Source organism: Oncorhynchus tshawytscha, linkage group LG18 (assembly GCF_018296145.1).
Source record: "Oncorhynchus tshawytscha isolate Ot180627B linkage group LG18, Otsh_v2.0, whole genome shotgun sequence".
NCBI classification, from domain to species: Eukaryota; Metazoa; Chordata; class Actinopteri; order Salmoniformes; family Salmonidae; genus Oncorhynchus; species Oncorhynchus tshawytscha.
Window position 1 is genome coordinate 29,243,421 of NC_056446.1, and position 19,308 is coordinate 29,262,728.

The 19,308-nt window shown below is 41.3% G+C and overlaps 1 protein-coding gene across 1 annotated transcript; it reads right to left on the reverse strand.

The window, feature by feature from the left end:
- Nucleotides 1-6,013: 6,013 nt before the first annotated feature.
- Nucleotides 6,014-18,231, reverse strand: LOC112218112 (heme-binding protein 1). Its single transcript, XM_024378709.2, has 5 exons — nucleotides 17,636-18,231; nucleotides 13,436-13,530; nucleotides 10,843-10,969; nucleotides 9,874-10,057; nucleotides 6,014-6,914 (listed from the first exon to the last, which is right to left on the reverse strand). The coding sequence occupies exons 1-5, from the start codon at nucleotides 17,877-17,879 to the stop codon at nucleotides 6,743-6,745; spliced, it is 822 nt and encodes a 273-aa protein (XP_024234477.1). The 5' UTR covers nucleotides 17,880-18,231; the 3' UTR covers nucleotides 6,014-6,742.
- Nucleotides 18,232-19,308: the final 1,077 nt, after the last annotated feature.

Genomic DNA, 19,308 nt, shown 5'->3' on the forward strand with positions numbered 1-19,308 from the left:
ATGGTCAAAGGTAATGAATGTTTTATATTTTATTTATGCGTTTTGGGTAGCGCCGTCTACCGCAAAATCTGTCTGTTAGGTGACGTTGCAGTATTTTGGGGGTACATGCTATCAGATAATAGCTTCTCATGCTTTCGCCGAAAAGCATTTTACAAATCTGACTTGGTGGATAGATTCACAACGAGTGTAGCTTTAATTCACTACCTTGAATGTGTATTTTAATGAAAGTTTCATGAAATTATGAGTTTTATCAAAAACTATAGGTGGCGCTCTGAAATCCGCTGAGTGCTGTTCCTTCATGGGAACAGTATTTTGCATCATCCTTAAGAAGTTTAACACTTGGTTACTACATGATTCCAAATGTGTTATTTTATAGTTGACATCTTCACTATTATTCTACAATGTATAAAATAGTAAAAATAAAGAAAAAACCTTGAATGAGTAGGTGTCCAAACTTTTGAATGGTAGTGTGTGTAATATATATATATATATATATATATATATATATATATATATATACACACACACTACCATTCAAAAGTTTGGGGTCACGAATAAATGTCCTTGGTTTTGAAAGTAAAGCAATTTTTTGTCCTTTAAAACAACATCAAATTGATCAGAAATACAGTATAAACATTTAATGTTATAAATGACTATTGTAGCTGGAAATGGCTGATTGTTTTTTATAGAACATCTACATAGGTGTACAGAGGCCCATTATCAGCAACCATCACTCCTGTGTTCAAATGGCACGTTGTGTTATCTAATCCAAGTTTAGCATTTTAAAAGGCTAATTGAATTATGTTAGCACAGCCTGTTTGCGCTGTTCTGTGAAGGGAGTAGTACACAGCCTTGTACAAAATCTTCAGTTTCTTGGCAATTTCTCGCATGGAATAGCCTTCAATTCTCAGAACAAGAATTGACTGACGAGTTTCAGAAGAAAGGCCTTTGTTTCTGGACATTTTGAGCCTGTAATCGAACCCACAAATGCTGATGCTCCAGATTCTCAAATAGTCTAAAGGCCAGTTTTATTGCTTCTGTAATCAGCACAACAGTTTTCAGCTGTGCTAACATAATTGCAAAAGGGTTTCCTAATGATCAATTAGCCTTTAAAATGCTAATCTTGGATTAGCTAACAACGTGCCATTGGATCACAGGAGTGATGGTTGCTGATAATGGGCCACTGTACGCCTATGTAGATATTCTATTATTATTATTTTTTTTAAATCAGCCGTTTCCAGCTACAATAGTAATTTACAACATTAGCAAAGTCTACACTGTATTTCTGATCAATTTGATGTTATTTTAAATTGACATTTCTAAGTGACCCCAAACTTTGAACGAATATATATATATATATATATATATATATATATATATATATATATATATATATATATATATATATATATATCAATCTATATCTCATCATATGATTTCATCATATATGATGATTGATATATATATATATATATATATATATATATATCAATCTATATCTCCTATGATTTCATCATATATAGATTGATACAAATGGCAAAGTGAATATGACGTGCTAAAATTACATCTTTCCAAAGTTTTTACTGTGCTCTCCTCCACATGCAAAACCCTGTATCTCATGGGAATATCTTCTACATCACACACTGAACTCTCTGATTTCCATGTGAATTTGCCGTCATTTAGTCATTAAAACTTCTTCGGGATAGGGGGCAGCATTTTCACTTTTGGATAAATAGCGTGCCGAAATTCAATTTCCTGCTACTCATCAACAGAATAAGATATGCATAATATTAGTAGATATGGATAGAAAACACTGAAGTTTCTAAAACTGTATGAATCATGTCTGTGAGTATAACAGAACTTATGTAGCAGGCAAAACCCAGAGGACAAACCATTCAGATTTTTTTTTTTTTTGAGGTCACTGTCTATTCAATGAGTTTTCATTGGGAAACAAGATTTCTAAGGGACTTGTTTGCAGTTCCTACCGCTTCCACTGGATGTCACCAGTCTTTAGAAATTGGTTGAGGTTATTCCTTTGGGTAATGAAGAAGTACGGCCATCTTGAAGAAGTGTCACGTTATGTGTTCTGTTTGATAGTTGCGCAAGACTAGAAAGCATGCTTGAGTTTGTTGTCTTCCTGTATTGAACACAGATTCAATTCTTCAATTTGATCGATTATTAACGTTTAAAAATACCTAACGTTGTATTACAAAAGTAGTGTGAAATGTTTTGGCAAAGTTTACAGGTAACTTTTGAGATATTTTGTAGTGATGTTGCGCAAATTGGAAGCTGTGTTTTTCTGGATCAATGCGCCAAATAAATGGACATTTTGGATATATATCGACGGAATTAATTGAACAAAAAGGACCATGTGTGCTGTTTATGGGACATATTGGAGTGCCAACAAAAGAAGCTTGTCAAAGGTAAGGCATGAATTATATTTTTGTTTCTGCGTTTTGTGTCGCGCCTGCAGGGTTGAAATATGCTACTCTCTGTTTACGGTTGTGCGATCATCAGATAATAGCATTTATGCTTTTGCCGAAAAGCCTTTTTGAAATCTGGCATGTTGGCTGGATTCACGAGTGTAGCTTTAATTTGGGATCTTAAAATGTGTGATTTAATGAAAGTTTGATTTTTATATTATTATTTTATTTGAATTTGGCGCTCTGCATTTTCCCTGGCTTTTGGCCAAGTGGGACGCAAGCGTCCCGCCTATCCCAGAGAGGTTACAATGATGAAAGCACCATATTCCATCCACACAGCGTAGTAGGTACGCTATGTACAACCACTCCTGTATCTAACAACTGAAAACTGTTGCCTTGCCCAACAACATGGCCGACACACAGTAACAGACTGGCACCAAGCTGATGAACACCCACTGACAATAGAGCCTGAAATGCAACATCCTCAGAAACCATGAGCTCCTGAGCTGAACTCTTGTGAAATACCTCGGTCTTAACGATACTACACGCTCCGTCTGTCTGCTTGTCGTAAGTTTCCTTGTCTTGGTGTACTCTGTGCTGCGCTGCATGTGCTCATTGTCTGCTTGTCATACGTTTCCTTGTCCTGTTGTACTCTGTGCTGCGCTGTATGTGCTCATTGTGTGCTTGTCATCTTAAATTGTGTTTAATATCTTTCCCAGGGACTGCAGTTAAATTAGCCGGCCGGCTAAAAACAGGCACTTAATGTGAACGGTCCCTGTAAAACTACATTTAATACAGTAAAGTAAATTGACATACTGATGTGATGAGAAAGCTGTAGATATTTGGAGAGACACATATTGCAGTCCTGTGTAGCTCAGTCAGTAGAGCACGGGGCTTACAACACCAAGGGTCATGGATAAAAGCATCTGCTAAATGGCATATAGTATTATATATTAGTTTGTTGCAATCCCTTTGGCACTAATTTCAGAACAATGATGTCATTTTTCGAAACTCTAGACAACTCACAACCGATGATCAAAATGCACATTTTTAAATCTAACACTTTTTCCAATTGCTTGGATACAATACACATAAAGCTAAGATCATTTGTTCATTGAACTAAAATCACCTGTTCAAAATGACAACTTAAAGTACTACCATTTCAAAATGCAATTCACACATTACATTTGAGATGACTGCCTATTCATTTCATTACAATGATCAATTATCAATTGATACAACTGCTCAAAATGAGTTTTATGGAAACTGACAAACAATATTACATGTTTAGATCATGAAAGTTTCAGGACAACGAGATCCATTGACACCAATTACCGTGGAACATGAACGAATTGGAAAACATTATCTATGGATGTTATATTTCATCATCATTCTTTATCAGACACTGTTTCTATGGTCCCATGTACCACTTTTCCAGACCATGTTTTCAGATTGGTGTTTTTTCCCACTGAACTGCCGCTCACTGAATGTGTTTTGTTTATCGCACCATTCTCTGTAAACTCTAGAGAATGTAGTGCGTAAAAATCCCAGGAGGGCAGCTGTTTCTGAGATGCTGGAATCACCATGTGGCACCAACAATCATACCACGGCCAAAGTTGCTTAGATTATGCATCTTGCCCGTTCTAATGTTTGGTCGAACAACAACTAAAGCTCTATACACGCTATATACTGAGTTGCAGGCAGCCACATGATTCACTGTTCGGAGGAGCAGGTGATTTGCGTTAACACACCGGTGTACCTAATAAAGTGTCCGGTGAGTATGTATGCAGGCCCCTGTAATTGCTTTTCCAATACTGATGATTAATTTCACATTGTGGTACGAGTATATAGTGAAATGAGTGGTATCCACCTACAACAGAGATAACATGGAGCTGGCAGGTGATCCAGGTCACAATAGAGGTCAAGCAGTGGGAGGAAGAAGACGAGGAAGACGTGGTGGTCAAAGGAATGGCAGGGGACCACTACTCAGAAGGGGTGCTTGTCGTGGGCCTCGTTTGAGGAGGTGTGGGGGAAACGTGGTAGAAGACAAGGCCACGGACCAAGACAGTGGCAACAACAGCAAAGTGTCCAAAGAAATCCGAGCAATAGTTGCAGACCATGTCGTAACTCATGGCAGGACAATGACTGAGGCAACTACAATGAATCAACCAAACCTCAGAAGATCAACCGTGGCCTCAATCATCAGAACTTTCTGCAATTAGAACCAGTAAGTTTTCAGCATGCACTAAACATTAGGCTACTCTTAATTGTCAAATGACTGTATACTGCATGCCAATGTGTACCACAGAGTAGGTGATGTGACCATCTCTACTTGCACATCACCTGCACATCTATCACTCCAGTGTTAATGCTAAATTGTAATTATTTCGCATCTATGGCCTATTTATTGCCTTTACCTCCCTACTCTTCTACATTTGCACACACTGTACAAAGATTTTTCTATTGTGTTATTGACTGTACGTTTGTTGTTTTTTGTCGCACTGCTTTGCTTTATCTTGGCCAGGTCGCAGTTGTAAATGAGAACTTGTTCTCAACTGGCCTACCTGTCTTACTGTAATGTCTTCCTGTAATGTTCCCTGCAGAATTGAGACTAGGCCAAATAGGGGAGGCAGAAGCAAAATTCTGACTGACCAATAAGAGCGGGCTGTGGTCAATTTGGTTCGGGCCAGAAATGATATTCGTCTTACAGAAATCGGCAGCACATCTTGGACAATGTTCAACAATGTGGAAGCCATAAGTTGAAAAGTGTGGAAGCCGCTGAAAAGGCACCAGGTGACTCTAAACCAGCTATACCATGTGCCTTTTGAAAAAAATGCAGACAGAGTGAAGCAACTGAGGCCCGAGTATGTTCAGTTTCAAGATGCCGGTTGTGAAAAATACCCCCCAAAATCTACATCATTGTAATCAGTAATTCTCTTTCTAAAATATATTTTTAGAGGGTGATGGAGCTGGATGCAAACAAAAACCATCACAAATTCCTCTTTTTGGATGAGGCAGGCTTCAACCTGGCCAAGACAAGGAGAGGTCAGAATTTAAATTGGCCAGCGTGCAACCATCCAAGTACCTGGACAACGTGGGGCCAACATCACCATGTGTGCAGCTATATTGGAAGATGGTGTGGTGGGACGCAGACCTCGTATTGGATCATATAATGCAGCTCTCCTTGTAACCTTCCTTTATGAGCTAAATCAGGTCTGTAGAGCTGATGGAATGACCTATGTCATTGTGTTGGATAATGTCAGGTTCCACCATGCTCAAATGGTGCAAGCATGGTTTCAGGCCCATCCACAATTTACCACCCTGTACTTACTCCCATTCTCTCCTTAACCCAATTGAGGAATTTTTCTCCACATGGTGGTGGAAGGTATATGATCGGTGCCCTCATGAACAAGCCACCGTTCTCCAGGCCATGGATGACGCATGCAATGACATCACGGCTAACCTGTGTCAGGCCTGGATTCACCATGCCCGAAGATTCTTCCCAAGATGTTTGGCTAATGAAAACATCCATTGTGATGTGGATGAGAACCTGTGGCCAAACCCACAAGACAGGTTTGATGGAAATATAGAAGTACAGTAATCAATCCTTTGTTTAGCTTTTTACAGTAAGCCAGGTGAGGAACACTGCAGTTGATGTTTTACTGTAGTTTCTTAATTTTTTTGGAGCTAATTATTTATGCTTTGATTCAAAGAAACCTGTTGTGACTATTGTATTTCATCAATAAATGTCTCATTTTGTTCAATGATTCCACTGTGTCTAGTATTCACTCTACTAGTTATTTTAGTGATGTACTTACATGTTTCATTATGGTACTACATGTATCACATATTTTGTACTACAATATATAATGTTTGTACGACCAACTACATAGTGAAACTCGATCTTGTGTGTGGGTGATCTAAATTAATGTTCCTATGGTATTTCATGATAAATTTGTTATTTGAAATAATGATTTTGCAAGTGCAAGATTTCATTAAATATATGAATGCACAATGCAATGTTTTGAACATGGGACAGCCTGTGATACAAGTGAAGACCGTTTTGAGTTTTGGTTCTGAAATTGTGCCAAAGTGATCGTAAAAAACTGTATTATATATCATCTGCCTGAGACCACAGCCCAATTAAAATATATTTTAAAAATGAAGCATACTGGTGTACTCGTTTCCTTGACGTAAACTGTACCCAATTTTATGAAATTCTGCTATTTTTGGTTTGTGTGAGGCTTTCGATTTGGTTCGCTATAATGAGTGTTTATCATTTGTTTACTTTGTTAATAATGTAGTGCTACATAGCCACTTCAGCAGCGCTCCAGGAACCAGACTTCGTTGTGTCGGTGTGCGGCTGCGGGGCTGGTATAGCCGGCCACGATGAAGGACTCACTCACACACAGCTGTGGAGAGTCCAGCACCTCGCCCAGAGCATGGATCTCCCCTAGGATAGAGGTCTCAGTAGTGGGTCCACTGAACGACCTGACAGGGGTAGAGAGAAAGAGATGGATGAAAGGTTACACAGTTACTTTAAATCATTACATCATCACGTTGCAATAATAATGTGTATCCATGTATTATAATAGAAACATTACTTTTGTAAATATACACCGAATGTACAAAACATTAAGGACACCTGCTCTTTCCATGACAAACTGACCAGGTGATCCCTTATTGATGTCACTTGTTAAATCCACTTCAAAAATCATTGTAGATTAAAGGGGAGGAGACAGGTTAACCTGTCTAGGAACGGGGTTCCACTAGCAATGAAATCGCAGGGCGCCAAATTCAAATCAACAGAAATCTCATAATTCAAATTTAGACACCATTTTAAAAGATGAAAATTCTCCTTAATCCAACCAAAGTGTCCGATTTCAAAAAACCTTTTCGGCAAAACAGAACAGGTCACAATGTTAGGTCAGCAACTAGTCACAGAAAGCATACAGCGATTTTCCAACCAAAGAGAGGAGTCACAAAAAGCAGAAATAGGGAAAATTAATCACTAACCTTTGATATTCTTCATCAGATGACACTCCCGGGGCAACATGTTACACAATACATGCATGTTTTGTTCGATCAAGTTCATATTTATATCCAAAACATCCCTTTGCCTCAAACATCCCGTGAATTTGCAGAGAGCCACATCAATTTACAGAAATACTCATAATTGATAAATGATACAAGTGTTATTCACAGAATTAAAGATACACATCTCCTTAATGCAACCGCTGTCAGATTTTTTAAAAACTTTACGGAAAAAGCAAACCATGCAATAATCTGAGTACGGCGCTCAGAGACCAACACAACCCAAAAAGATATCCACCATGTTGGAGTCAACAGAAGTCAGAAATAGCATTATAAATATTCACTTCCCTTTGATCTTCATCAGAATGCACTCAGGAATCCCAGTTTCACAAATGTTTGATTTGTTCCATAAAGTCCATAATTTATGTCCAAATAACTCCTTTTGGTTCGCGCAGGCAGGTCCAGGCAAAAGTTCAGACGGAAAGTCATATTACAGTTCGTAGAAACATGTCAAACGATGTATAGAATCAATCTTTAGGATGTTTTTATCATAAATCTTCAATAATGTTCCAACTGCAGAATTCTTTTGTCTGTAGAAAAGCAATGGAACGCGAGGCAACTTCCACATGAACGCGCGTCACGAGCTCGTGGCTCTCTGCCAGACCTCGGACTCATTCCCCTCTCATTCGGCCCCACTTCACAGTAGAAACATCAAATAAGGTTCTAAAGAGACTGTTGACATCTAGTGGAAGCCTTAGGAAGTGCAAAATGACCCCACAGACACTGTGTATTCGATAGGCCAAGAGTTGAAAAACTAAAAACCTTAGATCTCCCACTTCCTGGTTGGATTTTTTCTCAGGTTTTTGCCTGCCATATGAGTTCTGTTATACCCACAGACATCATTCAAACAGTTTTAGAAACGCCAGAGTTTTTTCTATCCAAATCTACTAATAATATGCATATATTAGCAAATGGGACCGAGTAGCAGGCAGTTTACTCTGGGCACGCGTTTCATCCAAACGTGAAAATGCTGCCCCCTAGCCCAAACAGGTTTTAAGGAAGGATTTTTGAACCTTGAAACATGGATTGTGTATGTGTGCCATTCAGAGGGTGAATGGGCAAGACACAAGATTTAAGTGCCTTTGAATGGGGTATGGTAGTAGGTGCCAGAAGCACCAGTTTGTGTCAAGAACTGCAATGCTGCTGGGTTTTTCATGCTCAACAGTTTCCCGTGTGTATCAAGAATGGTCCACCACCCAAAGGACATCCAGCCAACTGTGGGAAGTATTGGAGTCAACATGGGCCAACATCCCTGTGGAACACTTGACACCTTGTAGAGTCCATGCCTCGACGAATTGAGGCTGTTCTGAGGGCAAAAGGGGGTTCAATTCAATATTAGGAAGGTGTTCTTAATGTGTTGTACATTAAGTGTACACTACATGATCAAAAGTATATGGACATGTGCTAGTCAAACATCTCATTCCAAAATCAAGAACATTAATATAGAGTTGGTCCCCCCCTTTGCTGCTATAACAGCCTCCACTCATCCGGGAAGGGTTTCCACTAGATGTTGGAACATTGCTGCGGGGACTTGCTTCCATTCACCGCCAACAGCATTAGTGAGGTCAGAACTGATGTTGGCCGATTAGGCCTGGCTTGCAGTCGGCGTTCCAATTCATCCCAATTTGTTTGATGGAGTTGAGGTCAGGGCTCTGTGCAGGCCAGTCAAGTTCTTCCACAAACGGATCTCGACAATCCGTTTCTATAAGGACCTCGCTTTGTGCATTGTCATGATGAAACAGGAAAGGGCCTTCCCCAAACTGTTCTCACAAAGTTGGAAGCACAGAATTGTCTAGAATGTCATTGTATGCTGTAGCATTAAGATTTCCCTTCACTGGAACTAAGGGGCCTAGCCTGTACCAAGAAAAACAGCCACAGACCATTATTGCTTCTCCAAACTTTACAATTGGCACTATGCATTCGGGCAAGTAGTGTTCTCCCGGCGTCCGCCAAAACCAGAATGCTCGGCCATGGAAACCCATTTCATGAAGCTCCTGATAAACAGTTATTGTGCTGAAGTTGCTTCCAGAGGCAGTTTGGAACGTGGTAGTGAGTGTTGCAAACGAGGACAGACGCACTTCTATTCTGTGAGTTTGTGTGGCCTACCACTTCGCAGATGAGCTGTTGTTGCTCCTACATGTTTCAGCTTCACAATAACTGTACTTACCATTGATGGGGCAACTCTAGCAGGGCAGAGATTTTATGAACTGACTTGTTGGAAAGGTGGCATCCTATGACGGTGGCACGTTGAAAGTCACTGAGCTCTTCAGTAAGGCCATTCTACTGCCAATGTTTGTCTATGGATATTGCATGACTGTGTGGTCGATTTTATACACCAGTCAACAACCCCCCTCACCTGCTGTAGATTACGGTGGCAGGCCATGTCTCCATGGTGATGTCAGGATCAAAGGGCGTGGGGGGTTGGTCCTGGTGTTGGGATGGTAAGTAGTAGGCCACCGTCACATCTCTGGATAGGCTGGAGTGGGAGTCATCAGTCCTCACCACTGTCACAATGGGAAGGGTCATACCCAGGTAGTTACCTGGCACATACAGAGGGATGAGGAGGACCCAAACAGAAGTTAAAGGGATACTTTATTTTGGGATTTTGGCAATAAGGCCCTTTATTTACTTCTCCAGAGTTCAAGAAACTTGTCGATACCATTTGTCTCTGCATGCAGTTTGAAGGAAGTTACTAACTAGCGTTACACATAGACTTCCAGACATTGTGCAAACGCAAGTTGGCTTGCAAAACTACTTCCAACTTATTTCTTACTGAACACAAAGACATACAAATAGGGCTGTCCCAACAAAAATAAATATTGGTTGACCAAGAGTAGTCTGTTCATTTGACCATTCGATTGGTCAAAATGTTAACTTGTATTTTTGAACATACATACATACATACATACATACATACATACATACATACATACATACAGTGAAGTTGAAAGTTTACATACACTTAGGTTGGAGTCATTAAAACTCCAAGCCTATCAGAAGCTTCTAAAGCCATGATATCATTTTCTGGATTTTTCCAAGCCGTTTAAAAGGCAGTCAACTTAGTGTATTTTAACTTCTGACCCACTGGAATTGTGATACAGTAAATTATAAGTGAAATAATCTGTCTTAACAATTGTCGGAAAAATTACTTGTCATGCACAAAGTAGATGTCCTAACCGACTTGCCAAAACTATAGTTTGTTCAAAAGAAATTTGTGGAGTGGATGAAAAAAATAATAGTTTTAATGACTCCAACCTAAGTGTACTTAAGTAAACTTAAGTAAACTTCAACTGTACATGGATCCTTATCTGCTACGCTCACTCACCGGAGGTATTCTGCTGGCAGATATATCTCATGAGCTTCATGAAGCCGGCACAGATGCTCTGCTCGTACGTGTCCTCTCGCACCGTGATACACGCCCAGCTGGCCTGGTTGTAGACTCTCTTCTCATACTGCACAGGACAATGCATAGGGCAGAACAATGGACAAATGGTACGAGTGGCATAGAGGGGGAAAGAATGAGAGAGAGCATGAGAGAAAGAGAGAAATGACAGACAGGGCTAGAAGTGCAGGGATAGATTAAAGGCTGCCCTTTTGCCTGGCTCAAGTGAACTGAGCAGTCGTGCTAGTTGAGCCTGTTCCCGAAGTTGCCCCATTGGGCAGATGATTTAAAGGTCCAATGCAGCAGTTTTTACCTATATCAAATCATTTCTGGGTAATAATTAAGTACTGTGATTGCATTTAATTAAAATGGTCAAAAAGCTAAGACCAATTTCTCAAGCAATAATTTTTCTAGGACTGTCTGGGAGTTGTCTTAGTGGGGAGGGGAAAACTGTTGTTGGCAGAGAGGTTTGAAACTCTCTTATTGGTTTAACAAATTTAACGCCTGTTGATGTCACCAGGCAGGCCGAAACTCCATCCCACCAAAACAGGCTGAAGTGTTCTGTCATCATTTTTACAGTATTATTCCAACCTTAGTGTAGAAATATATATTTTAAAAAACCACACAAAAAGCACATTTTTGACTGCACTGAGGCTTTAATATTTTTTTGGTTTTTAAAACAACCAAACTGCAAAGAATTCCAATAGCCCAAAGCTGATATTTTTGGTTCCTCCCCATTTTTTAAATGAAAGACAGCAAATGTATGGCATTTATGCCAGTCGGGCAAGTTGAGCCCCCCTATGTTGAGCCCCCTGTGTAGATGAAAGGCAGGCAATACTTTGACATTTCTGCATGTAAATACGGTGCATCCGGAAAGTACCCAGACCCTTTGCCTTTTTCCACATTTTCTTATGTTACAGCCTTGTTCTAAAATGGAGTAAATAAAATGTTTTTCCTCAATCTACACACAAAACCCCCATAATGACAAAGTGAAAACTGGTTTTTCAATTTTTTTGCAAATGTATTAAAAATAAAACAGAACAACCTTATTTACTAAGTATTCAGACCCTTTGCTATGAGACTCAAAATTAAGCTCAGGTGCATCCTGTTTCCATTGATCATTCTTGAGATGTTTCAACAACTTGGAGTCCACCTGTGGTAAATTCAATTGATTGGATATGATTTGGAAAAGCACACACCGGTCTATATAAAAAGATCCCACATTTGACAGTGCATGACAAAGCAAAAACCAAGCCATGAGGTCGAAGGAATTATCCGTAGAGCTCCGAGACAAGATTGTGTCGAGGTACAGATCTGGGAAAGGGTACCAAAACATTTCTGCAGCATTGAAGGTCCGCAAGAACACAGTGGCCTCAATCATTCTTAAATGGAACAAGTTTAGAACCACCAAGACTCTTCCTAGAGCTGGCTGCCCGTTCCAAACTGACCTTTCAGGGGAGGTGACCAAGAACCCAATGGTCACTCTGACAGAGCTCCAGAGTTCCTCTGGAGAACCTTCCAGAAGGACAAACATCTCGGCAGCACTCCACCAATCAAGCCTTTATGGTCAGACGGAAGCCACTTCTCAGTAAAAGTCACATGACAGCCCACTTGGAATTTGCCAAAAGGCACCTAAAGGATTCTCAGACCATGAGAAACAAGAGACTCTCTGGCACTATCCCTACAGTGAGGCATGGTGGTGCCAGCATCATACTGTGGGGATGTTTTTCAGCGGCAGGGACTGGGAGACCAGTCAGGATCGTGGAAAAGATGAACGGAGCAAAGTAGAGAGAGATCCTTGATGAAAACCTGCTCCAGAGCACTCAGGACCTCAGACTGGGGCGAAGGTTCACCTTCCAACAGTACAATAACACTAAGCACACAGCCAAGCCAACACAGGACTGGCTTGGGGAGAAGTCTCTGAATGTCCTTGAGTGACCCACCCAGAGCCCGGACTTGAACCTGATCAAACATCTCTGGAGACCTGAAAATAGCTGCGCAGCGACGCTCCCCATCCATAATAATTTAAGTACATTTCAAACATTTCCCCCCAAAACTTTTTGTTTTCTCATTATGGGGTATTGTGTGTACATTGATGAGGGGGGGAAAAACATTTAAATCAATTTTAGAATAAGGCTGTAATGTAACATTTTGGAAAAAGTCAAGGGATCTGAATCATTTCCGATTGCACTGTAGCTAATTTCGGGTAACCCCCCCCCCCCAATTACCTTTCACACCTAATGTCAATCCCTGGAATTGATTGATAAAGAAAGCAATAGAGAGCTATATAAAAAGAGTGGTAGATATTGATTTATTCATATGCATCTTCTTTAACTCAAATTAAAATGCTCAAAGGCTTGCATCAATACTGTCAATTACAATGCTCCCTGTTTACTCAAACTCAATGAAATCAAGAAATCAAGCTGAGAATATAAGATAGGCTAGATAAAGCCTGTCCGCCAGTCCATCTTTCCCTACTGGGTGATGGGGACAGAGGGAGCAATGAATGAGTACAAAGGGGGCTAGACTAGCTTACATTCTCTTTGCATGTGATCAGTGTGAAGGGGACTTTCTCCCTGTCCGTCGTGCTCTCTGTGTCTGAGGTGAGCTGTTGGATGGGCTGGGCCATGTCTGGAAGGAAAGAGAGAGAGGGGTTAGAGACTGGCGTCACACAATGCCACCTACAAGATAAACGACCATACAAGATAGTGATCGGTTTCTCTTCCTCAGAAGAGGTGAGTAAGACATTTAAACGTGTTAACCCTCGCAAGGCTGCAGGCCCAGACGGCATCCCCAGCCGCGCCCTCAGAGCATGCGCAGACCAGCTGGCCGGTGTGTTTACGGACATATTCAACCAATCCCTATACCAGTCTGCTGTTCCCACATGCTTCAAGAGGGCCACCATTGTTCCTGTTCCCAAGAAAGCTAAGGTAACTGAGCTAAACGACTACCGCCCCGTAGCACTCACATCCGTCATCATGAAGTGCTTTGAGAGACTAGTCAAGGACCATATCACCTCCACCCTACCTGACACCCTTGACCCACTCCAATTTGCTTACCGCCCAAATAGGTCCACAGACGATGCAATCTCAACCACACTGCACACTGCCCTAACCCATCTGGACAAGAGGAATACCTATGTGAGAATGCTGTTCATCGACTACAGCTCGGCATTCAACACCATAGTACCCTCCAAGCTCGTCATCAAGCTCGAGACCCTGGGTCTCGACCCCGCCCTGTGCAACTGGGTACTGGACTTCCTGACGGGCCGCCCCAGGTGGTGAGGGTAGGCAACAACATCTCCTCCCCGCTGATCCTCAACACTGGGGCCCCACAAGGGTGCGTTCTGAGCCCCCTCCTGTACTCCCTGTTCACCCACGACTGCGTGGCCATGCACGCCTCCAACTCAATCATCAAGTTTGCGGACGACACAACAGTGGTAGGCTTGATTACCAACAACGACGAGACGGCCTACAGGGAGGAGGTGAGGGCCCTCGGAGTGTGGTGTCAGGAAAATAACCTCACACTCAACGTCAACAAAACTAAGGAGATGATTGTGGACTTCAGGAAACAGCAGAGGGAACACCCCCATCCACATCGATGGAACAGTAGTGGAGAGGGTAGCAAGTTTTAAGTTCCTCGGCATACACATCACAGACAAACTGAATTGGTCCACTCACACAGACAGCATCGTGAGGAAGGCGCAGCAGCGCCTCTTCAACCTCAGGAGGCTGAAGAAATTCGGCTTGTCACCAAAAGCACTCACAAACTTCTACAGATGCACAATCGAGAGCATCCTGGCGGGCTGTATCACCGCCTGGTATGGCAACTGCACCGCCCTCAACCGTAAGGCTCTCCAGAGGGTAGTGAGGTCTGCACAACGCATCACCGGGGGCAAACTACCTGCCCTCCAGGACACCTACACCACCCGATGCTACAGGAAGGCCATAAAGATCATCAAGGACATCAACCACCCGAGCCACTGCCTGTTCACCCCGCTGTCATCCAGAAGGCGAGGTCAGTACAGGTGCATCAAAGCTGGGACCGAGAGACTGAAAAACAGCTTCTATCTCAAGGCCATCAGACTGTTAAACAGCCACCACTAACATTGAGTGGCTACTGCCAACACACTGTCAATGACACTGACTCTACTCCAGCCACTTTAATCATGGGAATTGATGGGAAATGATGTAAATATATCACTAGCCACTTTAAACAATGCTACCTTATATAATGTTACTTACCCTACATTGTTCATCTCATATGCATACGTTGATACTGTACTCTATATCATCGACTGCATCCTTATGTAATACATGTATCACTAGCCACTTTAACTATGCCACTTGGTTTACATACTTATCTCATATGTATATACTGTACTCGATATCATCTACTGTATCTTGCCTATGCTGCTCTGTACCATCACTCATTCATATATCCTTATGTACATATTCTTTATCCCCTTACACTGTGTATAAGACAGTAGTTTTTTTTGGAATTGTTAGTTAGATTACTTGCTCGTTATTACTGCATTGTCGGAACTAGAAGCACAAGCATTTCGCTACACTCGCATTAACATCTGCTAACCATGTGTATGTGACAAATAAAATTTGATTTGATTTGATTTGAGATGGCATACAGCACAATAATAATTATACTGCTGTGCTGTAGTACACTGGGCTTCTGTGTAAAGGAAACAGTTTATGAGAATAATCTTATAACATAAATGAAAAATCAGTTTGAAAACAAGTAGACAATTTCAAAACAGATTTGGACTAGGCTAGTGTATTGAATGTTGCATTTCTTTTTATTGTATATATTTTATTACAGGAGTCGCTAGTGCGCGATGAGACAAGGATATCCCTGCTGGCCAAACACTCCCTAACACGGAGGACGCTGGGCCAATTTTGCGCCGCCCCATGGACCTTCCGGTCACGGCCGGCTGCGACAGAGCTTGGACTCGCAGTGCCTTAGACCACTGCGCCACTCGGGAGGCCTGAATGTTACATTTCTGACAAAGTCTTTCTCACCGAGTGACCTTAGACGAGTGACTGAAGTTTAGGAAGCAATGAGAGCCCAAAGGAAGCACATGATAGGAACATTTAGGTCAGATGGACAGGTTTGCCACCATTTTGGGTGGTCTGTGCACTGCAGAATCGAATGTACACTCAAGTTGGACGCAAATTAGCTTTGGGGTTATCATACACTGCAGAACCTTGGCCTGCGTCCAAATGACACAAATTAACTTTGAGGTCGTCTTTAATCAAGCACCATTCTCTCCCTGATCAACTAGCCTAAAATGTTAATGCTTTTGTTTGTTTTCCTTATGTGGCCTATGACCTACTTTTTGTATTGGAGGAAAACACCTACGCTAACATCTTGACCACAACGTGCACGAGCATTGCCAAATAAATGTACATATACATGTTATTCAATCATTGCACGTAGCCAGGCGCTAAAATAGAATTTGGTTCCATTTGTGACGCTTGACTGCAGCAAGTCCCGCCTCTCCGAACTCCTCATTGGTTTTTAAGAGCATATACCCACGTGTCATTGAAAGATGAACTGAGGTCCACACTCCAGTCAGTGGTGGTAATTCACCTTAGTTGGTTGCTAACCACCATATAAAGTCCAAAGAAGAAGAAACCTGAATGAGGAGTGATTACTAGAAACAAACTCAGTTTTCCCTTTTATCTGTGGATTAATTGTCAGAGTAGAGGACATTGTGCATTTCGGGTAAAATAACAACCAAATGTTTATATCCCAGGACAAATAAGCAAGCAACAGCAAGCGAACTAGCTAAATTGCCATAAACTTTTAATGCTTTTCGACCTGTCCAAGTTCAGAGTTAGTTTTGATAGTTAAACCTTCGTGTCCTGATCGTGTCTGGTGTGGGTGGACAAATAAACATGCGCACGCGTGCGAGTGGTCTGGTCAGCATGTAAAATACTCATGTTGTACCCATCTGCACTAGAACCAAAATAACCTAGGCCCATTCAGCTGTTTAGCTCTGAGCTGTGGCTACAAAACGAACTCACTCAAATCGGATTATAACCCACCATTTTGTGACTATGAAAGGGCAAACAGGCTTTTGCACATCTAAAATGTTTATCTAAACTACCTAGCCGGTAGGCCTAGGTCTATTCCACTAAATAACATCTAAAGGTGTAGGTGTTATTCTCCATCTTACAACAGGTGGAATAGTGCAGGCCAGTTTCAGTCATGGTTTCTCTCACAGCTAACCATTTACTTTGATGGTCTATTTTTTTCCCTTCAAAAGCTGATTCTGAAAGGGTGAGTTGTCCCCTTTCCCTAATGTTGTGAACAAAGTTCAGACCTGTACAATTAACCTACATTTTCCATAACGACATTGAGTTCACAGTCCATTATACTACATAATAACATGTGCCAATAGAAATGTGTACTTAGTATGCTTGATGAGAAATTGAGTTTCTTGTGTTGCTGGTCCAAGTCATCTTCTGCCATAATGGGCCAGAAAAGATTTAAAATCAAAATGGTTTACATGTAAATACAGACTTCACTTACGGCGTTTTCCCCACTTACACATCACGCTGTAAAGGATAGTGGTTCAAGTAGCGTTCGAATAAACCAGGCGTTTGTCAGTCTGCGAGGGGAGCAAGGAGTGATTCAAATGTTTCTGGTGCAGGACAATGTGTGCATGCTTGCATTTCGACCCTAGAGCAATCAAAATCAACTATCCCACCCCTCTTACCCTGGGGAATTTGAACATGATGCTCTCTGCCAATGTCCTGCCAGTAGTTTAACAGGCGATCCTGACCCTCTTCTTCCATAGCATCGTTTACCCCATCCGCCCCCCCGCTTCTGCAGAGGTCTGAATCGAAGTCATCCTCGTTGAAGGCATCCAAGTCCTCTAGCGTGATAGTGGGTCTTGATCCAGATTCACCCCCGCGACTGTCACCTCCTTCGCCACTCATGTGACAGCCTCCTCCATTCATGGTTATTTTGACAGAAGTGCCCAAAACCGACTTGCAACAGTCGCAGATCTCCAGCGGGGGGAAGATTGTTGAAGCTATAACAGCAGGCTACAATGTTGCCGACCAAGTGAGCTTGATAGCTGGCCAGCAAGTCCAGAAAACTTTACAAACGAAACGAAGGAATCATGACAACCACGGCATTAGGTCGACAGTGCCTGTCAAATACGTACGACTGATGTACAAAGTATAATATAGTTAGTAAAACCACCGGGTTCTTGTGCACATAAAGCAACTTCGAATGTCTCTTTCCCCGTGCGGTGATGACTTGTTTTTTAATTTCAAGGCTCTCTCTGGTCACATGGCATACAATGGGTCGTCACTAGTTACCACAGATACAAATGGCTAAACACCGCCCATTTCTGAATGTTATCTTCAAATCAAAGGCGTAGTTCTCTGATAGGTGAAGAAAACATCTAAATGTATAAAACATATACATGACTAACTTTGACATTACCTTGGTGTAAATATATTTGCGCAATTTTTTTTTTAAAGTGTGCAAATTCAAGGGGAAAATAGTTTTCCTTCTGTTCAAAAAGTGTGTAAAGAGACTTCTCATTTATGAAGGATTCAGGTAGGAAAATAATCCAGATTGTTTTAGTTTATGACAGTTGAAAATACAAGTAAATTGCTCAGTGTGTATTTTATAAATCCACTCTGTCAATCAATGGATCAATTAATCATATTTCCCCTTTCAGCTCATTCATTAATGTCCGGGCACATATTGACTTCCCTGAGCACCAGATAAACCCCCAGTATGATCTATTTTAATTGGGTCAGGGGTCTTCAGTACATGGCCATGAGGAGGGTTACATCAGAGATGATGGAAACTCATTCCTGCCACATTTTCTTTTCTTTTAATGTAGATACTGTCTCCAAATCTTGAGATACAAAAATTATAATTTAGAGATACCATTAAAAAAAATGGTGGCGGAATGGGCTTCCACAGAGATACCTTTTTGTGGGTTACACAAACAAATGGATGTGGAAGTGACTCACAGGTTGTTCTGGCAACTAATATATACAGTTGAATACCTATTCACCCTGTTTGGATTTCTTCAGATTTTGTGTTTCAAAGTGGGATTAAAATGCATTTTATTGTCATGTTTTGTCAATGATCTACACAAAATACTCAGTAATGTCAGTGAAAGAAAAAAACATTGTTTTTTTTCAAGATGAAAGAAAAATGAAATATGAATATGCCTTGATTAGATACAGTAAGTATTCACCCCCCTGAAACAATACATGTTAGAAACACCTTTGGCAGAAATTACAGCTGGGAGTCTTCTTGGGTAAGTCTCTTAGAGCTTTGCACACCTGGATTGTGCAATATTTGCCCATTGTTATGAAAACAATTCTTCAAGGTCTTGGTGATAATGGCCAGAGAGCAATT